Source organism: Heterodontus francisci, chromosome 1 (genome assembly GCF_036365525.1).
Source record: "Heterodontus francisci isolate sHetFra1 chromosome 1, sHetFra1.hap1, whole genome shotgun sequence".
Taxonomy (NCBI): Eukaryota; Metazoa; Chordata; class Chondrichthyes; order Heterodontiformes; family Heterodontidae; genus Heterodontus; species Heterodontus francisci.
The window spans coordinates 214,648,234-214,672,768 of NC_090371.1; the positions used below are offsets into that span (position 1 = coordinate 214,648,234).

General features: G+C 42.7%; 1 protein-coding gene across 3 annotated transcripts in view; it reads left to right on the plus strand.

Annotated features, from left to right (window-relative positions):
• The window catches only part of smad1 (SMAD family member 1), a 158,746-nt gene that overhangs the window by 94,227 nt on the left and 39,984 nt on the right, over positions 1-24,535 (plus strand). For all 3 annotated transcript variants that reach the window (XM_068041356.1, XM_068041371.1, XM_068041365.1), the window contains exon 5: positions 22,603-22,824. In XM_068041356.1, coding sequence (XP_067897457.1) covers positions 22,603-22,824 — 222 coding nt within the window. The remainder of the gene's footprint in view (positions 1-22,602; positions 22,825-24,535) is intronic.

The window sequence follows — 24,535 nt, forward strand, 5'->3', positions numbered from 1 at the left end:
GTGATGATTGGTAGGAGGCTCATGGAGCAGCAATTAGCTGGATTAGATTTTAATTGGCTGCGTTAGATTTCTAGGTCTGCAGCACTGCGAACGGGACATTGTTGGAGCCTGTAGCTATTTTGTAATGTACACTCAGCTGCTTAATGTCACATGGAATTAACTGAATTGGCTAGACACTGGCTTCATTGATAATGGAGACCTCAGGATGAGGCTAGGCATGGTGATGCATCTCATATTTTGGCTGCGGATGCAAGCAATCATTTTAGCCTTGTCTCTGACACTAGTGGGAACTGTGGTTGTTGATGCAGATGTTGATGGAGCCTCATGCTCCTGGTACCTGGCTGTCCTCCACCATTGTCAGCTGGATGTGCACTGTTGGTTGTGGGAATGCTTACCTCTGTTTATAGCTTAACTTTGGAGGTTTCCATGCTGGTAACGTGTAGTAGGTTGATATCTCATTCTAACATTGTTATACTGCACCTGATGTGCTCTTCTACACTCTCCCTTGAGCCATGGTTGGTGTCTGGCTTGATGGGACATACTCTGGAGTGGTCAGGAATGTTGGATGATGGTTGGGATTCTCTGAGTACGATTACATTAACCTGTTCTTTAACTGATGTGTGGGACAGCTCTCCAACTTGTTCACACTTTAGATGTTTGTGAGGAAGTCTTTGCAGTGTTAATTGGGCTGAGATTGCCTAAATTCTGTCTTCAAAAAAAAATACCTGTATTCCTGTTAGCCCAATTTATTTCCCCTGATTTTGAGGTTTTGTGATCTTTTTAGTGAGTGGCTTGCTAGACCATTTCCGAGGTCATTAAGAGTTAACCATGTAATATGTGTTTGGAGTCGCATGTTGGCCAGTTTGGGTAGGGGTGGCAATCTTTTATCCCTGAAGAGCAGAATGTAAAGTACTACATCTAGGAAGTTAATATGAGCAATACACACTCCATGAATAGTGGTGCAGTAACTCAGATCAAGTTGAAAAAGACTTGGGAGTCTTAGTAGACTCTGTTCTCAGATTGTCCATCCAATGCAAAGCAGCAATCAATAAGGTCAATTGAATGTTGAACCAGATAGTCAAAACTACAGATTACAATTTGGAACAAATCTTGATCACACTGTACAGGAAACTGGCCACATTCCACTTTGAATACTGTCCTTTCCTGGTCTCAGATACATAGGGCCGTTAAGGACTGGCGGCACTCCAAAGAAGAGCCCAGGGGCTGACTCCCTTAGAGGTCGAGTTATAGCGGAAGACTGGAAAAAGATGGACTTGTTAGCCTTGAAAGGCATCTGAAAGGTGCTCTTCGCGATATACAAGATTGTAAATAATCTGGAAAATTAAATTGACAGAACAGCGCTAAGGGTCAGATGTTTAATTAAACTAGTACAGACAAATGTAGGACTGAGATCAGGAAGTTGTTCACACAATTATCAACACATGGAATGGACTTCCATTTAATGTAGTGGAAACAAAAACCTACAATCATAAAGCACCAACTGCTTGCTGCAGTAGGGGGACTTTAGGATCATTGTGAATTGGTGGCCTGAATGGCCTCCCTCATCCATAATTATCTTGTCTTCTGAGAAATTAGACCATATCTGAAATTCTTTCTTGAGCATAATCTAGTCTATACCAGATTACCAATCAGTCAGTTTTCTGTGTCAAAAAAGGTGGAATGCAGATCCTTTGTGTGTGAATAAATTTTTTGTCAGCAAAATGTTCTTATTTCCATGTCTTTGATTCTATGGAAATCAGATTAAACCACGGCACAATAGTATGACTGCAAAGTTTGGACAATGACAACAGCTGTGCGGATTAAAGTTTAGGCATCTTGTCTTTATGCCTCACGTGTTGAACAAATCTGGTTTGATCTTTGCAACAAAGGAACTGCCACTTATCAAAATTGTTTTCACTTTGCCATGGATCTTTCCCTCTCTCAGCCGTGGCCTATTCGAACCATAATCCTATGGGAAAGTTGGATTATGGAGGATGGTATACAGTGCTGTACTCCAAATTAATCAACAAAAGGAATCCTGTGCATGAGATTCTTATTCCAGTCTTTGAAAAACAAAAAGATTCCAAAATAAGATCTTTCTGCATGTGTGGTCTGTCAACCTAAATGCTTTCAAAAGGTTGGTAGATTTTAGGGTGGTACCAAGCAAAATTAAAATGCAACTGCATTATTCAATAAAATGCTTACGTGCATCTGTCTATAGCCTGTTAATCTTGCATCTACTTGCACTTCCTTTCTGCACCGCTTACAGACGGCGTCACACTGGTCACATTTTCCATTATAAATTTCTAATTTTTAATTCGTTCATGGGATGTGGGCGTTGCTGGATAGGCCAGCATTTATTGCCCATCCCTGATTGCCCTTGAGAAGGTGGTGGTGAGCTGTCTTCTTGAATCGCTGCAGTTCTTGTGGTGTAAGTACACCCACAGTGCTGGTAGGGAGGGAGTTCCAGGTTTTTGACCCAGCGACAGTGAAGGAACAGCGATATAGTTCCAAGTCAGGATGGTGTGTGGCTTGGAGAGAAACTTGCAGGTGTTGGTGTTCCCATGCATCTGCTGCCATTGTCCTTCTAGATGGTAGAGGTCGCTGGTTTGGAAGGTGCTGTCGATGGAGACTTGATGAGTTGCAGCAGTGCATCATGTAGATGGTACACATTGCTGCCACTGTGCGTCGGTGCTGAAGGGAGTGAATGTTGAAGGTGGTATTGGTGTGGTGCTATTCAAACGGACTGCTTTGTCCTGGATGGTGTCAAGCTTCTTGAGTATTGTTGGAGCTGCACCCATCCAGGCAAGTGGAAAGTATTCCATCACACTCCTTACATCTACCTTTGTAGATGATGGACAGCAATGGGGAGATAGGTGAGTTACTCACTGCAGAATTCCCAGTCTCTGACCTGCTCTAGTAGCCACAGTATTTATGTGGCTGGTCCATTTCAGTTTCTGGCCATGGTAATCCCCAGGGTGTTGATAGTGAAGGATTCAGCGATGGTAATGCCATTGAACATCAAATAGAGATGGTTAGATTTTCTTTTGTTTGAGATGGTCATTGCCTGGCACTTGTGTGGAATGAATGCTACTTTTGGTATGCCAATGTGCTTTGTTGAATGATAATTTTCTTTAATCTGCTGACTGGAGATCTGAATTTCTTTTTTTTTTTAAAAGACATTTAGAAAGAAAAGCTTAGGATGGTCACCTAGTTTGTAACACTGTATCCTACATTGCAAAGGACTGTAAGGAGGGAGATGAAATGGCTGCATGCCCCAGCAAGAACCAAGACCCAGGAAGTTTAAAGGAACTACTTCTTGTTCTTAGCCAGAGAGAAGTATTGTAACTGCTATGTTTGACTGAGTGACTTATGTGACAAGCCCCTCCTCATCTGCGGTTTTAAGCTGATGTTTTATCTACAGCAGAGGAGAAGCAATTGGACTCTGACGTGAGCAGACCCTCAGTGGGGATCTCGCTCTCGCTGTCTCTCATCCACATTGCTATCTTGAAAAGACTCACCGAAGCAGTCATCAACTTCAAACTAAAAGCTTCAGGACCACTGAATTCAGCTAGAAGCCAGCCGAATCACCAAACCTCACAGACTGTATACCTTTTTTGTATGCACTCGAACTCCACCAATCTACCTGTACCCATTCTGTAACGTGCGTGCGTCCAACAGCCTGCCGCAAAATCCCCGGTTCTGTCCGAAGTTCACAAACTGCGGCAGAGGGACAGATAGCGAGGCACGCACACACACAGCAGGGAGAGAGATCAAGGTTTCTCCTGACAGATTGAGATCTATCCAGAATACTCTGAATCGCTACATCAAGTGTGCAGATAGAGATTGATTACTTCTGCAAGCAAAAACAATGCCAGGTATGTCACTAAATCAGTTTTCAATATAGTGACGAGAAAGTAAGTCAATAATTAGTCTTCTCATTTAAAGTTTCTTCACAAAAATCCACATTTGTTGTTTTTATCAGTAAGATACATTTTTAATTCCTTTATCTTTCGAAGTTTGCTGACCGCCTCTCTTCTCTTTCTCCCCCCCCCCCCCCCCCCCCCACACCCCCGGGCCAAGCAAAAATCGTAATGCGGCCCTCTGCCCCGAAATTGTTGGGCAATCCTGCTCCAGTGTGTGTGAGAGAGTGAAGGTTGGTGAGTTTATTATTTTATTTGATTTAGGTACAATGAAGTTGATCTTTTTCTTTAACTCAAGAAAACCTGTCCGATTGGTTCTGGTTTTGATCAGCGTAAGTAAGTAATCAAACACCTACTGAATTAGCCAGTACATCCACTTGAAGAAAAAATTAAACCTGTTGTGGTCTAACAAGGAGATGGGAACGAGGGAAGCCCTTTGAACCCTCCTCACTTGACCGTAACAGAAATTTGGGGGCTCATGTCTGAGGTCAAACCCAAAGACAAACGGGAAATTGGAAGCAGGAAACCAAATTGATCCCCAGCAATAATTTTAAAACTTCAGTACAGGTTTTCTTGTGGCTTTCAGTGCTAGAGTACTAAAATGTCCACATTCGAGGCCAGTACCTTCCTAGAACAGAGTGAAGTAACTTGGGCCAGGTTAAAAGCCCTATCTGTTGAAGAGCTGAGGAATTTAGCTGGGCAATTAGATTACTATCCATCCAAAAGCTAGGAAGTTTGAAATCCTAAAACATGTGGACAACCATTTTAAAATTGACACTGAAGAACCAGAGACAGGCATAGAATCTTTAGCAGACAGAGTAACATTGGCTAAGATACAGCTAGAGCAGAGGAGACGAGAATTAGAATTCCAGAGAGAGAGGGAGGAGAGAGAATTCCAGGAAAGGGGAAAAAAAGAAAGAGCTTTCCAAAGAGAGTTAAGGCAGCTCGAACTGAAGAGGGGAAGAGACACTGCTTGTGAGGGAATTACCCCTACTTCGGGAATGAGTGCTGAGCTCTTCAAGTTCTCCTAGTTGATACCAAAGTTCAGTGAAGAGGATGTGGATGCATTTTTCATCTGTTTTGAAAAGCTTGCAAAACATTTGAAGTGGCCAGTGGCGAGCTGGACATTATTGTTACAAAGAAAGCTAACAGGAAAAACCCATGAGGTTTATTCACTGTTGCCTGCTGAGAGCTCACCAGATTGAGATGACTAAAAATGCTATCCTGAGTGCATACAAGCTAGTACTGGAGGCGTACAGCCAAAAATTCCAAACTGTCCGAAAGCAGCCTGAACAAACTTGCATCAAGTTCGAAAAGGTTAAGCAGCTCACTTTCGACCGATGGATATGGGCACTTAAGGTAGAGTCCACCTATGAAAACCTCAGAAAGGTGATCCTCCTTGAGGAGGAAACCAACTCATTCCGTAAGAAACCACATGGAGGAACAAAAGTTACCAAGAGCCAGGCAGGCAGCAATCCTGGCTGATGATACACTTAGTCACAAGTCCTTGCCTCAAGGGAAACCCTTCCTAGTCACCTGCACAAACCTGAAAAGGATAGAAGGTGGGAGAGTGATAGGATGAACAGCCAAGAGCGAGAACGGAAAGCTGGAACCACAGGGGGCCCTCCTCGGGCCACAAAGGAAGATGCTGAGAGCAGGAGTGACGCCTGGAAGCCTATATGTTTCCATTGTAACAAGGCAGGTCACCTTCGAGTTGACTACTGGAAGTTACAGGGAAAGCCCATAGGTTTAGTCAGGATACACCAGACCAATGCGGGAAAAGGGGCCCTGATGGGGCTGTGGCTTTAACTGCGGCAGTAAGACCCAGTAAACCTACCTCTGAGAGTGCTGGAAAACCTTTTTAAAAATCCCGGAGAGTTACAGGATCTTGTGTCCAGAGGAAAAGTGACCCCATACATCTCGAGTGAGGCGAGTAAGCCCATAGTCATACTTAGGGATACAGGGGCCACCCAATCCCTTCTGCTGGGAAAAGGCATGACCTTTCCCCCAGAAAATGCATTGAATGCTAGAGTGCTAGTAAACGGTATCGGAGGAAAGTATGTGCCCATACTTTAATACCAGGTGCACCTGGAGTGTGACCTTGTTTCAGACAGGTTAACTGTCGGGATTGTCCCTAGTTTACCTGTGGACGGTGTCGACTTGCTCCTGGGTAATGATCTGGCGGGGGTGAAGGTGTTAGTTTCCCCAGTGGCTTTAGAGACACCAAAAGAGGTCAGGGAGACGGAGCAGTTACAGGAAAAGGTCCCTAGCAATTTTCTTGACACTGTGATGACCTGGTCCATGGCCAAACCAGCTCCGTCAGAAGAGGCTGAACTGGCACTGCAGACAGATGACCCTACTGTCTGGTTATCTGAAACCTTCTTTGGGAAGTTAGAAAATCCAGAGGATGGGTTAAACAGGTCTTCCTTGGTCGAGGCTCAGCAAGCTGACCCAGGGTTTAAAAAGTTAGCACAGACTGCCCAAGCTGAAGCAAAGGGAATTCCAGAGTGTTACTATTTAAAGGATGAGGTGCTGATGAAGTGGAGACCTTTTCAGACCTGCAGATGAAGAATGGACAGTGGTTCACCAGGTAGTGGTGCCGCTGAGGTACTGTAGGGAAATATTGAGAATAGCCATGAGATTCCAGTGGTTGGACATATCAGTGTCAGAAAAACCCAAGCCTGCATCAGACATCATGTTCATTGGCCACAACTCCACAAGGATGTGGTGGAGTTCTGTAAGAATTGCCACACGTTGTGGGGAAGCCTCAACTTGCAATAAACCCCGCACCCCTAATTCCCATACTGTTTGGGGAACCGTTCAACACAGTGCTGGTGAATTGTGTGGGGCTCCTGCTGAAAACAAAATGGAGCTGCCAGTATCTTCTCACCATTATGTATGTGGCTACTCGATTTCCAAGGCTCTGTCTCTAAGAACTATCTCTTCCAAGGTAGTGGTGGAGGGGCCAACCCAATTCTTCACCCGATATGGGCTGCCTGCTGAGATCCAGTCGCATCAGGGCACAAGTTTTATGTCCAGTATTTTTCAAAAGGTCATGGGTAATCCGCGCATAATCCAGCTAAAGTCCTCAGTCTATCACCCACAGTCACAAGGGTCTTTGGAGCGGTACGACCGGACCCTAAAGAAAATGATCAGGGCATACTGCTATGAGTACCCCCATGACTGGGACAAAGGGCTGGGATTTCTTCTGTTTGCTACCAGGGACACTCCCAATGAGTTCACTGGCTTTAGTCCCTTTTGAATTAGTTTATGGACACGAGGTGAGAAGTCCTCTAAAACTAATCAAGGAGTAGATTTTGGGACCCAGGGATTCCCTGTTAGACTGCATCTCCATGTTATGAGGGTGGCTCACGAGAACCTGTGTGGTGGCTCAGGAACACCTTAAAAAAAAAACCTCCCACACAGCTATGAAAGGCAGGTGGATGACCATGTGTTAGTGCTATTACCAATACAGGGAGAACCATTGAAAGCTCGGGTAAGTGGCCTGTACAGAAAATTAACCATGTGAGTTATATAATTGACATCCCAGATTGTAGGAAAAAGCAAAGGCTGTGCCACATCAATATGTTAAAACGGTATCACAGCCATGAAGGGGACAAACAAACACAGGTCTGTCAGGCAGTCAGGAAAGAGGAGGGAGAAAGGGACAGTGAGAACAAGTTAGAGGGAGGCCTGGTGGATTCCCAAATCGACCCCCCCCCCCCATCGTGTGGTTAGCTAACACTGAAATGTTAGGAAAATTAGACACCATGCTCTCCTATTTAAACGCAAAACAGAGGAGACCTAACCAGGCTGCTCACAGCTTTTAAAGGGACCTGCCGGGATGAACCAGGGTGCACAACCCTAACCCTACATGTGTATGTACGAGAGACCCCTCCCATAAAACAAAATCCCTATCGCCTAGGTCCCAGGAAACTCAGCCAGGTTTGTGAAGAAATTCAGAATGAAGACCTAGAAATTAAAGATTTAAATTCTGAAGGGGGACACAGAAAAGCTCATAAGCCAAAGGACAGCCCTAAGACCAAAAAGGCTTTTGTGGCAGGTTTAGAGGGTGGTGATGATGGCAGTGACTGCAAGTCAAATATATTTAACTGAGGAGGAATTGTGAGCCAGGCTGGATGAGTACAGGAAAAACCATGTACAAATAGCACTGGATGATCTTCACAAAGGTATGAACAGCTTTGAATATAGTGTTGAGTTCACTGATAGAGAAACTGGAAAAGGAAGATATTGTAGGAATACATGAAGAAATTCAGTGTATGCTGGAGCACAAGCTGATTGAGCCCTGTAAAAGCAGTTGGGAGTTTCCCAGTTGTGCTTGTGCACAATCTCGGATTTAAAAAATTCAAACTAGAGTATGGCTATGACAGTGAGACTGATGTGTGTGCAGTTTCTTTTTAATTTGTGGCCTCATAATGAAAAGTTCCTGTTGCCACATTTCATTTCGCGTGGTGGGGGGGATGTTGCGCATTGTGCTTTGTTGAATGATCATCTTGAATTCACTGACTGGAGATCTGAATTTATATTTTTTTTTGGTCACCTAGTTTGCAACACTGTATCCTACATTGCAAATGACTGGGAGGAGGGAGACAAAATGGCTGTATGCCCCAGCAAGAACCAAGACCCAGGAAGTTTAAAGGAACTGCTTGTTCTTAGCCAGAGAGAAGTGCTGCTAACTGCTATGTTTGAATCACTGGGTGACTGTCATGTGACAAGCCCCTCCCATCTATGGTTTTCAGCTAGTGTTTTCTCTGCAGCAGAGGCGAAGCAACTGGACTCTTGACATGAGCAGACCCTGTGGGGGTCCCTTTCTCTCTCTCGCTCTCTCCATACCAGTTGAAAGCTTTCAAATCCTGCTTGTTGACTGACCACCTTTGCATACTCCAACCACAATCAGAAATCCCATTGGAGGAAATCATCCGCATTGCTATCTCCAAGAGACTCATCGACCCAGTCATCAACCTCTTCAAACTAAAAGCCTCAGGACCAGCGAATTCAGCTAGAAGCCAGCCAAATCACGAAACTTCAAAGACTGTGCACCTTCTTTGTATGGACTCTAACTCAACCAATCTACCTTTCCCCACTCTTTAACCTATTAGTGTGTGTGAGTGAAAGTCAGCGTGTTATTATTTCGGTTTAGGTACAATAAAACTCAAGAAAATCTGTCCGGTTGATTCTTGTTATGATCATAGCAAGTAAGTAATCCACACCAACTGAATTGGCCAGTGCAACCTCTTTAAGAAAGAGTTAAACCTGTTATGGTCTAACAAGGAGAGGGAAAAGAGGGAAGCTCTTCAACCCCACCTCACTTGACCATAACACTTGCCAGTTATCAGCCCAAGCCTGGATGTTGTCCACGTCTTGCTGCATCTGGACACAGGCTGCTTTAGTATCTGAGGAGTCGTGAATGGTTCTGAACATTGTGCAATCATAAGCAAACATCTCCACTTCTGACCTTATGGAGGGAAGGATCATTGGTGAAGCTGCTGAAGATGGTTGGGCCTAGGACACTACCCTGAGGTACTCCTGCAGTGATGTCCTGGAGCTGAGATGATTGACCTCCAACAACCACAACCATCTTCCTTTGTGCTCGGTACAGCGGAGAACTTTTCCCCCGATTCCCATTGACTGCAGTTTTGCTTGGGCTCCTTGATGCCATACTCGGTCAAATGCTGCCTTGATGTCGAGGGCAGTCACTCTTACCTGACCTCTGAAATTCAGCTCTCCTGTCCATGATTGGACCAAGGCTGTAATGAGGTCAGGAGCTGAGTGGCTCTGGCGGAACCCAAACTGAGTGTCAGTGAGCACGTTATGGCTGTAGAAGATCTGCTTAATAGCAATGACGACAACCCTGTTCCATTACTTTGCTAATTATTGAGAGTAAATCGATAAGGCGGTAATTGGCTGGGTTGGATTTGTCCTGCTTTTTATGTACAGGACATACCTGGGCAATTTTCCACATTGTTGGGTAGTTGCCAGTGTTGTAGCTGTACTGGAACAGCTTGGCTAGTTCTGGAGTTCAAGTCTTCAGTACTATTGCCCGAATGTTGTCAGGGCCCATAGCTTTTGCAGTATCTGGTGCCTTCAGTCGTTTCTTGCTGTCACGGGGAGTGAATTGTATTGGCTGAAGATTGACATCTATGATGCGGGGGACCTTGGGAGGAGGCTGAGATGGATCATCCACTTGGCACTCCTGGCTGAAGATGGGTGCAAATGCTTCAGCATTGTCTTTTGCACTAATGTGCTGGGCTCCCCCATCATTGAGGTTCGAGATATTTGTGGGATCGTCACCTCAGTTAGTTTGTTTAATTGTCGTCCACCATTCGCGACTGGATGTGGCAGGACTACAGAGCTTGGATCTGATCCATTGGTTGTGGGATCACTTAGCCCTGTCTATCGCATGTTGCTTCCACTGTTTGGCATGCATGTAGTCCTGTGTTGTAACTTCAGCGGGCTGGCCCCTCATTTTTAGGTATGCCTGGTGCTGATCCTGGCATACCCTTGTGCACTCTTCATTGAACCAGGGTTGGAACCCTGGCTTTATGGTAATGGTAGAGTGGGGGATATGCCAGGTCATGAGGTTACAAATTGTGTTTGAATACAATTCTTCTGCTGCTGATGGCCCACAGTGCCTCATGGGTGCTCAGTTTTGAGTTGCGAGATCTGTTCGAAATCTATCCCATTTAACACTGTGGTAGTGCCACACAGCATGATGCTAGGTATCCTCAACGTGAAGACGAGACGTCCCCACAAGGACTGTGCGGTGGTCATGCCTGCCAATGCTGTCATGGACGGATGCATCTGCGACAGGTAGATTGTTGAGGATGAGGTCAAGTATGTTTTTCCCTGTTGGTTCTCTCAACACCTGCTGCAGACCCAGCCTAGCAGCTATGTCCTTTCAGACTTGGCCAGCTCGGTCAGTAGTGGTGCTACCAAGCCACGCTTGGTGATGGACATTGAAGTCCCCCACCCAGAAAACATTCTGTGCCCTTGCCACCCTCCGTTCTTCCTCAAAGTGGTGTTCAACATGGAGAAGCCTGATTCATCAGCTGACGGTGGGCGGTAGGTAATAATCTGCAGGTAGTTTCTGTGCCCATGTTTGACCTGATGCCATGAGACTTCGTAGGGTCCAGACTTGACGTTGAGGACTCCCAGGGCAACTCACTCCTGTATACTACTGTGCCGCCACCTCTGGCAGGACAGACCCAGGGAATCGTGATGGTGGTGTTTGAGACATTGTTTAGAAGGTATGATTCCGTAAATATGACTATCAGGCTCTTGCCTGACTAGTCTGAGGGACAGCTCTCCCAATTTTGGCACAAGCCCCCCAAGCTGTTGCTCAGGAGGATTTTGCAGGGTTGATATGGCTGGGTTTGCCATTGTCATTTCTAGTGGCGAGGTCGATGCTGGGTCATCTGTCTGGTTTCATTCCATTTCTTTCCCTAAAGGACATGAGTGAACCTGATGCATTTTTACAACAATCAACCATTGTTTCATGGTCACCATTAGCCTGCCCTTTAATTCCAAATTTATTAATTTAATTCAGATTTTGCTATCTGCCACAGTGGGATTCGAACCCATGTCCCCAGAGCATTAGCCTAGGTCTCTGGATTACTAGTCCAGTAACAATACCAGTATGCCACAGCCTCCCCTTGTCCACATTAATAATGGAAAATGCCTATGTGAACTCATCTCTGCATAATCTGGTCACTGGGTCCTGCAGTTCTTAATGCTTTCTGAAAATATTTTCATCTGCTATTTTGTCCCTCACTAACTTAGATTTGTAAGTTTAAAGCAATGTTTTAACCAAAATAAAATATATTCATGTCACTATCACGATTAAATGTTTATGTTGAACTTAGTTGTCTTTTGTGTCTTTTAATGCCTTCTTTAAAGTTTTTACTTGAAGGTCTCTACTTGGAGTTGGTATTTTCGCTCAGAGCTATGACACTGGCAGCTGAATCTAGTTGCACAATTGACCATGTGCAGTGTGTACCCATTTTCCTTGGATGCATCGTGACCATTCAGTCAGCTATACTGAAGGATATTCTTTGGTTTCTAGCAGTTTCTGCTCAGGAGTTTTTTTTAAAGGTTATTTGAAGGGAAATGAAATGGCAAATTTCAAAAGCCTTACTGATGTAAAACAACAATGGGGGAGAAGAAAAATTGTGCTGTAATTACACATTTATAGCCTTTGTCTTGTGATCATAAACTTCAAAAATGTTACTTCACTTTTCAATAACAATTTTGGAAGCCAGCTAAATTATCGTGTCTTCTGATGGTTAGATAAGGTCAATGCTAATTGCTTATACCTGAGAGAGAGAGATTCTAATTTCCAACACCTTTGAGATAAAGGGACGACAAACAGAAAATGACAGTTTCCTCATCCTGATTTGCTACTTCTAAAATGAGCTGAATTTTGAAAGCAAACAAAACCTCTGAAGGAAGTAAAAAGGTGGGGTTGGAAGGGAAGGAATGAAACTGGTTAAGGGTGAGATAACCCTTGGCCTCTCAGTCCACCCTTGGGTGGGGTGTAGCAAGTGGGAGAAATGTTGAACAGGTAGTTCAAACAAGTAGAGGTAGGGGAAATGAGGATATGTTAACAATGAGGACATAATGGGAATGAGGGGGTGGGGGCAAGATGAGCGATTTGGGGAGGAGATGGGAAGGAAGCCGCTGAAGGCCACCTTTCTCCTGCAGTCCCAATTCCAAATGCAGCCTGCCGCTGTTGATGGCTCCTTTCCCCACATTACTACCCATCACCTTCCATCTGAATGGAAAGGTGAAAATGGCAAATGAAAAGAGATCACTGCAGAGAGAAGAAGCTGAACCAGAGGGCAGACAGAAAAACACCAACATGTAGACAGCAAAGTAAGAGAGACCATGTTCTGTGACTTGAGTACAGAACCACTGGAGATTGACTGGTTTGTAATAATATTTGGTTTTTGTCTGTCTATGCTGTTTTGGTTAGTTTAAGGGCCACGGCTGTTGGTGGGTGGTGGCGGGTGCACATGGGCAGTGGATTTGGTGGAGAAGAACAACAGCAGAAGGTAAGGGTAGTCTAACAGTTACCCTGACTGGAGAGATTGTTTCTCTGACGGATGGGATGGAAGGATGGGGATGGCATAAGATGGGTGGATGATATGTTAGAATTGGTTAAGTGTGGCAGAATGACAGGGACAATTGTTTGATGCAACTTATTATTCAAAAGATATTCATTATGCTAAAAAAAAAATCACTTGATTTGAATGAAAATGTTTTAGAAAAGCTGTCAGGTTAATTTTAAAGAACACAAGAAATAGAAGCAGTAGACCATATGGCCTATCGAGCCTTCTCCGCCATTCAGTACGATCATGGATGATCGTAGGCTTCCACTGCACTTTCCCACCTGCTCGCCATATCCCTTGATTCCCTAAGAGACCGAAAATCTGTCTATCCCAACCTTAAATGTATTCAATGATGGAGCATCCACAACCCTCTGGGATAGAAAATTCCAAAGATTTACAACCCTTTGAGTGAAGTAATTCCTCCTCATCTCAGTCCTAAATGATCGGCCCCTTGTGCTGAGACTGTGCCTCTGTGTTTTAGGTTCCCCAATCAGGGGAAACTATCTTGGTGTCTACCCTATCCAGCCCCTTCAGAATCTTATATATTTCAATGAGATCGCCTCTCATTCATCTTAACTCCAGACAATATAGACTCAATTTACTCAGCCTCTCATCTTAGGACATCTCATGACATGATGACATCTCATCCCAGGGACCAATTTAGTGAACCTTCGCTGTACCGCCTCCAGTGCTAGTATATCCTTTAAGTGTGAAGACCAAAACCGCACACAGTATTCCAGATGTGATCTCACCAGAACCCTGTACAATTGTAGCAATACGACTTTGTTCCTATACTCCAATCCCCTTGCAATAAAGGCCAACATGCTTAATTGCTTGCTGTACCTGCATGCTAACTTAGTATTCCTTGCACAAACACACCCAAGTCTCTTTGAACATCAACACTTAAAAGTTTCGCACATTTTAAAAAATGTTCTGCTTTTCTATTCTTGTGACCAAAGTGAATAACTTCTCACTTCCCTACATTATACTCCAGCTGCCATTTTGTTGCCAACTCACTTAACTTGTCTATATCTCTTTGCAGCCTCTATGTTCTCCCCACAGCTTACCTTTCTGCCTACTTTTGTATCAGCAAACCTAGATATATTACTCTGTCTCTTCATCTAAGTCATTAATATAGATTGTAAATAGCTGAGGCCTCAGCACTGATCCTTGCAGCACTCCACTATTCACTGCCTGCCAACTTGAAAATGTCCTGTTTATGCCCATTCTTTGCTTCCTGTCCTTTAACCAATCCTCTATCCATGCCTACATATTACCCCCAACCCATTGAGCCCTTATCTTGCTTAGTAACCTTCTCTGTGGAACCTTATTGAATGCCTTTTGGAAATCCAGGTATACAACATCTACTGGTTCCCCTTTATCTACCCTACTTGTTACATCCTCAAAAAACTCTTAATAGATTTGGATTTCCCTTTGAGAAAAACCATGTTGACTTGTTCTAATCTTACTGAGCCTTTCTAAATGCATTAAGACTTCCTTAATAGATTCCAGCATTTTCCCAATGACTAATGTTAGGCTAACTAGCCTATAGTTCACTGCTTGTTTTCTGTCTACCTCCTTTCTTGAAAAGCATTGTAACATTTGCTAACTTCCAATCTGATGGGACTGTTCCCAAATCTAAGGAATTTTGGAAAATCCTAGCTAGCCCTTCCACTATCTCTGCAGTTATCTCTTTTAGAACCCTGGGGTGTAGGCCATCAGGTCCTGGGGATTTGTTGGATTTTAGTCCCTTAAGTTTCTCCAATACATTTTCTCTGCTGTTATTAATTCCTTAATTTCCTCACTTTTTAGCCCCTAGGTTACCGTCTCTTTCTGGTATGAAACTTGTATCTTCTACTGTCAAGACAGACAAAATATTTGTTCAATGCCTCTGCCAACCTCATTCCCCTGATTTCTCCTGTTTCTGCTTCTAAGGCACCAACTTTAGCTACTCTCCCTTTTTGTATACCTGTTAAAGCTCTTACAATTTGTTTTTATATTACTGGCTAGTTTACTCTCATCTGTTTTTTCCTTTATCAACTTTTTGGTGGCCCTTTGGTTTCTAAAACGCTCCCAATCCTCAGACTTGTTACTCTTTTTAGCAACATTGTAAGCCTCCTCTTTTAATCTAATACTATCCTTGACTCCTCGAGTGAGCCACAGATGGGTCTTTCTCATTGAGTTTTTATTTTTCAGTAGAATGCATTTTTATTGAATATTTTGAATTGTTTCACACTGTTCATTTACCGCCATACTTTTTAGTCTATTTACACAATTTACCTTAGCTAGTTTTCCCCTCATACCTGCGTAATTGGCTTAAAGTTTAAGATACTTGTTTGTGATTGGAGCATGTGACTTTCAGGCTTAACATGGAATGTAATGGTGGTATGATTACTATTTTCCAGTGGATCTTTTATTGTGACATTACTAATTAACCCTGCTTCATTACACATTACTCAATTTAAGATTGCTCGATCCCTAGTCAGTTCCACAGTGCATTGCTCCAAGAAACTGTCCTGAAAACATTCTACAAACTCATCTTCTAGACTGCTCTTAACAATTTCATTGTCCCAGTCTATATCAAGACTAAATTCCCCCACAATTATTACATTGCCTTTGTTACAAGCTCCAATAATTTGTTGCTTAATGCTCTGTCCAATGGTATAACTACTGTTAGCAGGCTATAAACTACTCCCACTAGTGTTTTCTGATTCTTGCTATTCCTAATTTCCACCCATATGGATTCTACTTCATGATCTTGAGGCAAAATCCTTTCTCACTAATGTCCTTATGTCATCCTTTACTATCAGGGCTACACCTCCTCATTGCTATTCTGTCTGTCTTTCTGAAATATTGTGTACCCTGGAATATTTATTTCCCAACATTGATCACCTTGTAGCCATGTCTCTGAAATGGCGATTAGTTCTAAATCATTTACCTAACTCCAATCAGCAAGCCACCGCATAGACTTAGACTCCAAGAAGGAGCAGTTATAATGTTGTTGCGAAACTTGAATCCTAAACGGGGACTTTGTCATGGAGCAAGATTGGGAGTTAGGAAGTTATTTTCTTTGATAGATGCTGAAATTATAATCTGCAAATTTCAATGAAATAGTGTTTATTTCTCATAATATTGAGTTTATCAGATATAAATCTGCCTTTTCAACTCAGGAGAAAACAGTTCCCAATTAGACTTTCATATTCCATGAATATAAATAGGTCACAAAATTTGTATCTATATTCCTAGCCCTGTTTTTAACAGATATAGACAGGTTAAGTGAGTTGGTAAAATTACAGCATGGCAAGCTTACATAGGGAGTTTCCTTTGTAAATGTGAGCATAGTTTTATATTTCAATTATAAAATCCTAAGGACAGAATGGATGACTTTAAAATGGGGTAAATTATGGGTATATTCCATGGTCCAATTGACATCGACCCAACCCCGCACACATGATCATCTCCCCCTGCAATGCAAGAGGAGATGGAGATTTTAGAAAAATAAAATCATCAAATCACTTTGAACTTCCAATCCCTCTCATTGTTTCCATTGTGGCTGAATTTAAAAAATGAGAGGGGGAAAGAGAAGTGCATCTGCCCCCGTACATCTGTAGGGTGATTAATGTTTCGACACATGCCCAGCATTTATATTATGTGGTTTGGGCTTGCTGAGGAATACACAATCTGGGAACAAAGGAATTTTCCATTGTATGTCTGCGGTTTCAAAGTAACTGACTGCTTTATCGTAGAATCATAGGAAATTAAGGCACAGAAAGAAGCCACTTGGCCCATTGTGTCTGTGCCAGCCGAAAAACGATCCACTCATTCTAATCCCACCTTTCAGCATTTAGTCCATAGCCCTGCAGATTATGGCACTTGAGGTGCATATCCAGACTCCTTTTGAATGAGTTCCAGACCCCCACCACCCTCTGGGTGAAAAAACCTTTCATCTCCCCTCTAATCTTTCTACCAATCACTTTAAATCTATGGCTCTAGCCACTGACCTCTCTGCTAAGTTAAATAGGCCCTTCACCTCCACTCTATCCAGCCCCCTCAAAATTTTGTACATTTCAATAAGATCTCACCTCAGCCTTCTCTGTTCCAGGGACAACAACCCCAGCCTCTCCAATCTGTCCTCATAGCTGCATTTTTCCAGTCCGGGCAACATCCTCGTAAATCTCCTCTGTACCCTCTCTAGTGCAATTATATCCTTTCTGTAATGAGGTGACCAGAACTGCACACTGTACTCAATTCGTGGCCTAACCAATGAGTTATACAGTTCCAACATAACCTCCCTGCTCTTATATTCTGTACCTCGGCTAATAAAGGAAAGGATTCCATATGCTGCCTTAACCACCTTATTGACCTGGCCTGCTACCTTCAGGGATCTGTGCACATTTACTCCAGGTCCTTAACTTCCTCTGCACCTCTCAGTATTTTCCCATTAATCATGTATTGCTTTGCCTTGTTTGACCTCCCAAATGCATCACCTCACACTTCTCTGGGTTGAATTCCATTTGCCACTTTTCTACCCATCTGACCAGACCATCAATATCTTCCTGCTATCCTCCTTGCTATCTGCCACATGGCCAATCTTTGTGGTCATCTGCAAACTTCTTGGTCATGTCCTGACATTTACATCCAAATCGTTAATATAGACCACAAAAAGCAGGGGACCCAGTACTGAGCCCTGTGGAACGCCACTGGAAACAGCCCTCCAGTCGCAAAAACACTCGTCAACAATTACCCTTTGTTTCCTGCCACTGGGCCAATTTTGTATTCATCTTTCTACATTTGCCTGGATCCCATGGGATTTCATTTTTTTTTAACTGGTCTGCCATGTGGGACCTTGTCAAAAGCCTTGCTAAAATCCATGTAGACCACATCAACTGCACTACCCTCATCTATCTTCCTTGTTACTTCTTCAAAAGATTCGGTCAAGTTGGTCAAACAAGATCTTCCCTTAACAAATCCATGCTGACTATCCTTGGTTAATCTGTGCCTTTCTAAGTGACAGTTTATCCTATCTCTCTCAATAGATTCCAATAATTTGCCCACTACTGAGGTTAGACTGACTGGCCTATAATTCGGTCTGTCCTTTGCTCCCTTTTTAAACAGAGGTTCAACGTTAGCAGTCCTCCAATTCTCCGGCACCGCACCTGTATCCAGTGAGGACTGGAAAATGATGGTCAGACTGTCTGCTATTTCCTCTCTCGCTTCTTTTAACATCCTGGGGTACATTTCATCTGGCCCTGGTGATTTATCAACTTTCAAGGATGCTAATTCCGTTAATATGTCCTCTCTCCCTATATTGATCACGTCCAATGCTTCACACCCCTCTTCCTTAACCACAATATGACCAATTAGACTATAACTGCCACAGTAACATGAAACTTTCATTGGAATAATTTTATTATTTGCTTACTACCGCTCCAAAAGAAAACAGCATTTTAAATTAAAGATGACATAATTAATTTGGCAATTAAGACACAATTTTTTTTTTTGTCAAATTCTTCAGTTTTACTTAAAGTATGTAAACAAAACCATACAGACATTAGGGGCTTCACAAAGTTTACTTTGAATTATTTAGTCTGTAAAATATGAACCTGAACTTTGTATTATAATACAGATTTCCAGGTGACGGCGAGCTGAGTGTGCAAAATTTGAAGGGAGGGATTTGCAGCTGTTTCCTTGCGTCTCTGCCGGATCCAGAATACAATTTGTCCCCTCGTGAAAAGATTTGAAATGTTGTGTAGTTTTTACTATGTGGAAGAGTTGACATCATGATTCTTAAAAGAAAATGGCTGTTTAATTGCAGTGGAAAGAACTTGGCTGTCTTTTCAAAAATCCCTGGTCCTTAGCCATGTGGAATTTTAGTTTGTGAAACCAGAGTTCCTAAGTGGCATCCACCATAGATGTCTTGAATTCCATTATTTACCAATACTTCAGTTTTGCTTCCAAAACTAATTTTGTGCAGTATTGTTTTGAAGAATGAACTGCTCCTAATCATAGATACAGGGCATTAAAAATCCTGTGCTGGATGTTTGCTCGACAATTTTAGTTTTATGAACTGTAGCACCCACTCCCAACCTCAACCTCAGGTAGCCATGAACCAGTGCAGGATTTTTATGTATTTTACAAATTTGACACGCATCAGAATGAAGTGGCTTCATCTTGGGAATTGCACAAACTTAAAATGTGCACTCCTGCAGACAATACCTATCAAACTTGAGTCTAATCTGTTTATACTAGTATATTGTCTAATGCAGTGTTGTCCAACGTACAGACTGCGGGCTGAAATTTGACCTGCCATAGGTATCCAAACAGTCCACGGATGCATTTCAGAGATGAGAAATTTCCCATTATCGTCTTTCAGGACGGCTCTTTAAAAATAAATCGCTGTCAGTTGCACAGCTGACAGGTACTGCATGAGAGCGGTAACAACAGTTACCCAATTTCGGACAGATTCAGGGTTTTCTGACTTCCATTAAGAGGCCACTGCAAAACACCGCATCTGTCTGAAGTTGGGGAAACTGCTGTTCCTGCTCCCAGCACCTGTTAGCTGTGGAACTCAGCACAATTTAAAAAAAAAAGCAGACCAACCACAAAACTGCTGGGCTGATGGCTCCTGCTCCCCGCAACTCAGAGGAGAGGTGGGTGGGGGGGGGGGGGGGAAGCGAGAGAGAGAGAAAGGGGGCACAGAGCGAGAATGATGCGGGGGGGCGGGGAGAGGGGGCACGAGTGAGTGGGGGGAGAGAGGGGGCGCAACGGAGTCGGGGGAAGGGGGTCGAAGCAAAAAAATTGCCAGGTATCTCACTAAATTAGTGTCCAACATAGTGATGAGAATGTAAGTCAGTAAATTAATATTCATTTAAAGCTTCTTCACAAAAATGCAAATTTGTTTTGATAAATTTTTAATGCCTTCATCTCTCCAAAATTTTCTCACTGGCCCCACATCAGACAAAAATTGTAATGTCTGTCATGTCTGTCTCTTTTCCCCCCCCCCCCCCCCACCCCCCCAAAAAGGTTGAACAACCCTGGCCTAATTTGTCCTATCACAGAAATGTAGATGCTTTTCATTTTAGCTACTACAGTGGTCTTAAGTTTGTGTTCCATGCACATTGTGGTATGAGTAGAAAGATTCAGAACAGCCTGTTGTGCAGTATTTGACTTGGCAAGTGATACTTTTACCTACCTTGAAAATGTGGAAATAATGAAATGACTCATTATGTTGGTTTAACACATGAATATCAGTCCTTCCATAGCTCTCATTGAGATGAGTTCTGATGGTCTTGAGTAGCAGATGATATCAAAGTTACAAACCTATCCAGTACATATCTATAGTTTAAATGATGTCAGGCAAACCCCCCCCCCCCCCCCCCCCACAGCCAAGACTGAGGCACACATTATTTCAGCACATGAACATTAAAACTTAAAATTGCAAGCCCCTGACTGGAAAGACATTTGCATAGTAACAGACCGTGTTGGAACAAGGGGATCCAGTCGTTGCTTCCCCAATACACAGAAGTGGTCAGACCTCTTTTAGTCACATGACTAACTGGCTGTTACAGAGGTTTGAACTTTTGAACTCTGAGTTTTAAATGGGAGAAAACAGTGTTTGAAGTAAGGAAGCACTTTTCTCCTGGTCTAAGTAGATCTCTCTCCTGTCTGCTCTCATCTCGCTCTCGATACCTTCGGAAACCATTGAAGACATGATCTCCAAGAGAGAAAAGTCTTCCCTACAGTGAGCCAGGTTGAAGAACAAGAGCTGTCTACAATCATGGACTCTACGGCAAGCTGGAAACACAGTAACCGTAACAAGCAACCCCCTTTAGAGACTGCATCAAATCTCTCCATTTTATTTTTCTATTTTCTGACCCTATTTGCATGTGTGTATCGCATGTGCATGCTGGTGTGGGCGAGTCGTATATCCATAGGTGTGAACCGTATTGGAGTTTAAGGTTTAATAAATTTCACTTCCTCTAAACCTAAGGAAGCCTGTTTCTGCTCATTTCGTTACCTTATAATTGGAAAGCTGTGAACAAGGATTCACAAAGGGGGAGCTCAAAACAGTGTGTTTAAAAATGAAACCTTGTTACAATAAGACCACATGAAGACAGCAAAAGACCCCGCGATACCTTTCTCACCTGGTCATAACGGGGATTTTTGGAATTAAGATGTAATAACTCCCCTATTGTAGAAAGCACCAGATTTAAATAGTTAGAAATGCTGTTCCTCTTGGACTGTAGTTAAATGTTCTTTAAAGACCATATTTAACAAGCTGCACCCTGTCAGTGCTGTTAAGTAATTTCCAGCATTAGTGTATTCTGGAAACTGCAAGGCAAAGAGCATCTGCTCTTCGCGATTGGCAAATTTAAGGAAGTCTTTTCAGGGATCTGAAGGAAACCATGATTCATTCAGTGAAACTGGCCAATTGGCTGTATTTGGGCAATCTTTTATTTGCCCAAGTTTGGCTCATTTTTAAGCAATAAACCAATTTTCAAGTTCTAGAATTTTTGTTATGAATTATCTGGTTTTTAACCAGAAAATAGTCTAACATATCTGTGGTTAACTTTCTACCAAAGTTTTGAAACATTCCATGCCTCTTTTCAGAATGACACTAGTTAAGCTGATTGGCCATCATGTATACAGCACTGTAACCAAACATTTAGCAATTGATAGTGCTTTGAGGACAGCAGAAATGTTAAATTAATGTGATTAAACTATTTCTCGTAATCATAAGCCATTATTATGAGGAAATTACAGAATGGCGCTTGTTCTGTGCTGATGCAGTGAATTTCTGACCTTTGGCAATATATGAGGAGGTGCTGTGCATAGCCAAGTGTTTTTCCTCAGGAGGATTTATTAACTCTGCACTTCCTTACAGCTCCTAGTGGCTGGTGACCACGTAACTGCCACTAGTTTCAAAGCAGATTTTCCATCTACCTGTAGCTGTCATTAATACACAGGAAACCAAAACCTTGCCTTAAATTTAGGTGACTCTTTGATAGCTCAGCTGGTTAAGCTAAATAGCTGAACCATACAGACTGGTTTTGAGCTCAAATGTGTTAAATTAGCTGATCTCAGCAAGAATGCTAAAAAGCTATAAGTTTAGTGTCCCTGGATTAAGGAGGACAAAATTGGTAAACATCACTGCTTTTAATCTCTAGCCAGTAACCCTGCTTCAGGTGAAATCAGAATCATCTTACTGTCATACCTCTCTGGCCTATTTACACTGAATGTCTAGGCTCAGATTAAATGTCCACTAGTGAGGTGCCAGAGTATCCCTGATACCTATAGAATTATATCTCAGCAAGTATTTAATTCCTTCCGTAGAAGGAGTGGAGCAGAAAATATTTCAGATGACCGTCAGCTTTTGGGGAGCAATTGTGAAGTGAATCATTGGCTGACGTGCGGTTTCAATCATAATGTAATCCATTCAACGTAAATGTGCTGTTGCTTAAAAGATAATGTTTTCTCTGAGACTATTTTGTTGGCGATGGGAGCAGCTGTTCATTTAGAAAAAATATAAATGGTAACTTTCCCCTTTGCAGATGTTCAACCAGTTGCTTATGAGGAACCAAAACACTGGTGCTCTATTGTCTATTATGAGCTGAATAACCGTGTGGGAGAAGCTTTCCAAGCCTCCTCTACTAGTGTCTTAGTGGATGGTTTTACTGATCCTTCAAACAACAAGAATAGATTCTGCCTCGGGCTTCTGTCCAATGTGAATCGTAACTCGACTATCGAAAACACCAGGAGACATATTGGCAAAGGTAATCTCAATTTTTAAGCTTGGTGGAAAATGTTGCATATCATAACATAAGAAATAGGAGCATGGGTAGACCATACATCCCCTCGAGCCTGCTCCGCCATTTAATATAGTCATGGCTGATCTGCCTCAACTCCACTTGCTTGCCTGTTTCCCCATATCCCTGGATTTCCCATATCCCTTGATTCCCTGAGAGACCAAAAATCAGTCTTTCTCAGCCTTGAATATGCTCAATAATGGAGTATCTACAACTGGAGTAGAGAATTTCTAAGATTCACAACCCTTTGAGTGAAGAAATTTCTCTTCATCTCAGTCCTAAATGAGACTCTGCCCCGTGTTCTAGATTCCCCAGCCAGGGTAAGCAACCTCAGCGTCAACTTTGTCAAACTACTTCAAAATCTTGTGTGTTTCAATGAGATTATCTCTCATTCTTCTAAAATCCAGAGTATAAGCCAAATTTAATCAGCCTTTCATTATAGGACAATCTTCTCCTGAAAACCAATCTCGTGAACCTTCACTGTACTGCCTCCAAACCAAGTATCTCCTACCTTAGATATGGGAAGCAAAACTGCATACAGTACTCCAGGTGTGGTCTCACCAAAGCCTTACATAATTGTAGCAAGACTTCCGAATTCTTGTACTCCAATCCCCTTGCAATAAAGGCCAACATGCAATTTACCTTTCTAACTGATGCTGTACTTGCATGCTAACTTTGTTCCTTGTACGAGTGCACCCAAGTGTCTGAACATCAATATTTAAAAAGTTTGTGCCTTTGAAAGAACTTTTGCTTTTCGATTCTTACTATCAAAGTGAATAGCCTCGTACTGCCACATTATCCTCCATCTGCCACCTTGCTGCCTGCTCACTTAACCTGTTTATATCCCTTTACAGCCACTTTGTGTCCTCCTCACAGCTTACATTCCCACCTAACTTTGTATTGTCAGCAAGTTTAGATACATTACTCTCAGTCTCTTCGTCTAAGTCATTAATATAGATTGTAAATAGCGGATGCCCCAGCACTGATCCTTATGGCACTCCACCAGTCTCAGCCTCCCAACTTGAAAATGCGCTTTTTATCCGTATTCTCTGCTTTTTGTCTGTTAACCAATCCTCCATCCATATTGATTATTACCCCAACTCCATGAGCCCTTACCTTTTGTGTGCTCCCTTTACTCGTTACACCTTACTAGTTACATCCTCAAAAAAATCTATAATAAAGTTGTCAAACACCATTTCCCTTTCGTAAAACCATGTTGACTCTGTCTGATCATACTTTGATCCTCTGTGTTTTAACACTTCCTTAATAGATTCCACCATTTTCCCAACGACTGATGTCAGGCTAACTGGCCTGTAGTTCCCTGTTTTCTCTGTCCTTTCTTGAATAGCAATGTTACATTTGACAACTTCCAAATCCGCTGGGATTGCTCTAGAATAATCTGGGGCATTTTCGAAAATCATAACCAGTGCATCTGCTATCTCTGGCTACCTCTCTTAGAATCCTAGGATGTAGGCCATCAGGTCCTGGGGATTTGCCGGCTTTTAGACCCTTTTTCTCTGCTGATATTAGAAAAACTTATTGATTACTTTAAGTTCTTCACTCTCACTAGCCCCTTGGTTACCCTCTATTTCTGATATGTAATTTGGGTCCTTGAGCAGACGGACACAAAATATTTTTTCAGTCTACCATTTCCCCATTCCCCATGATTTCTCCCGTT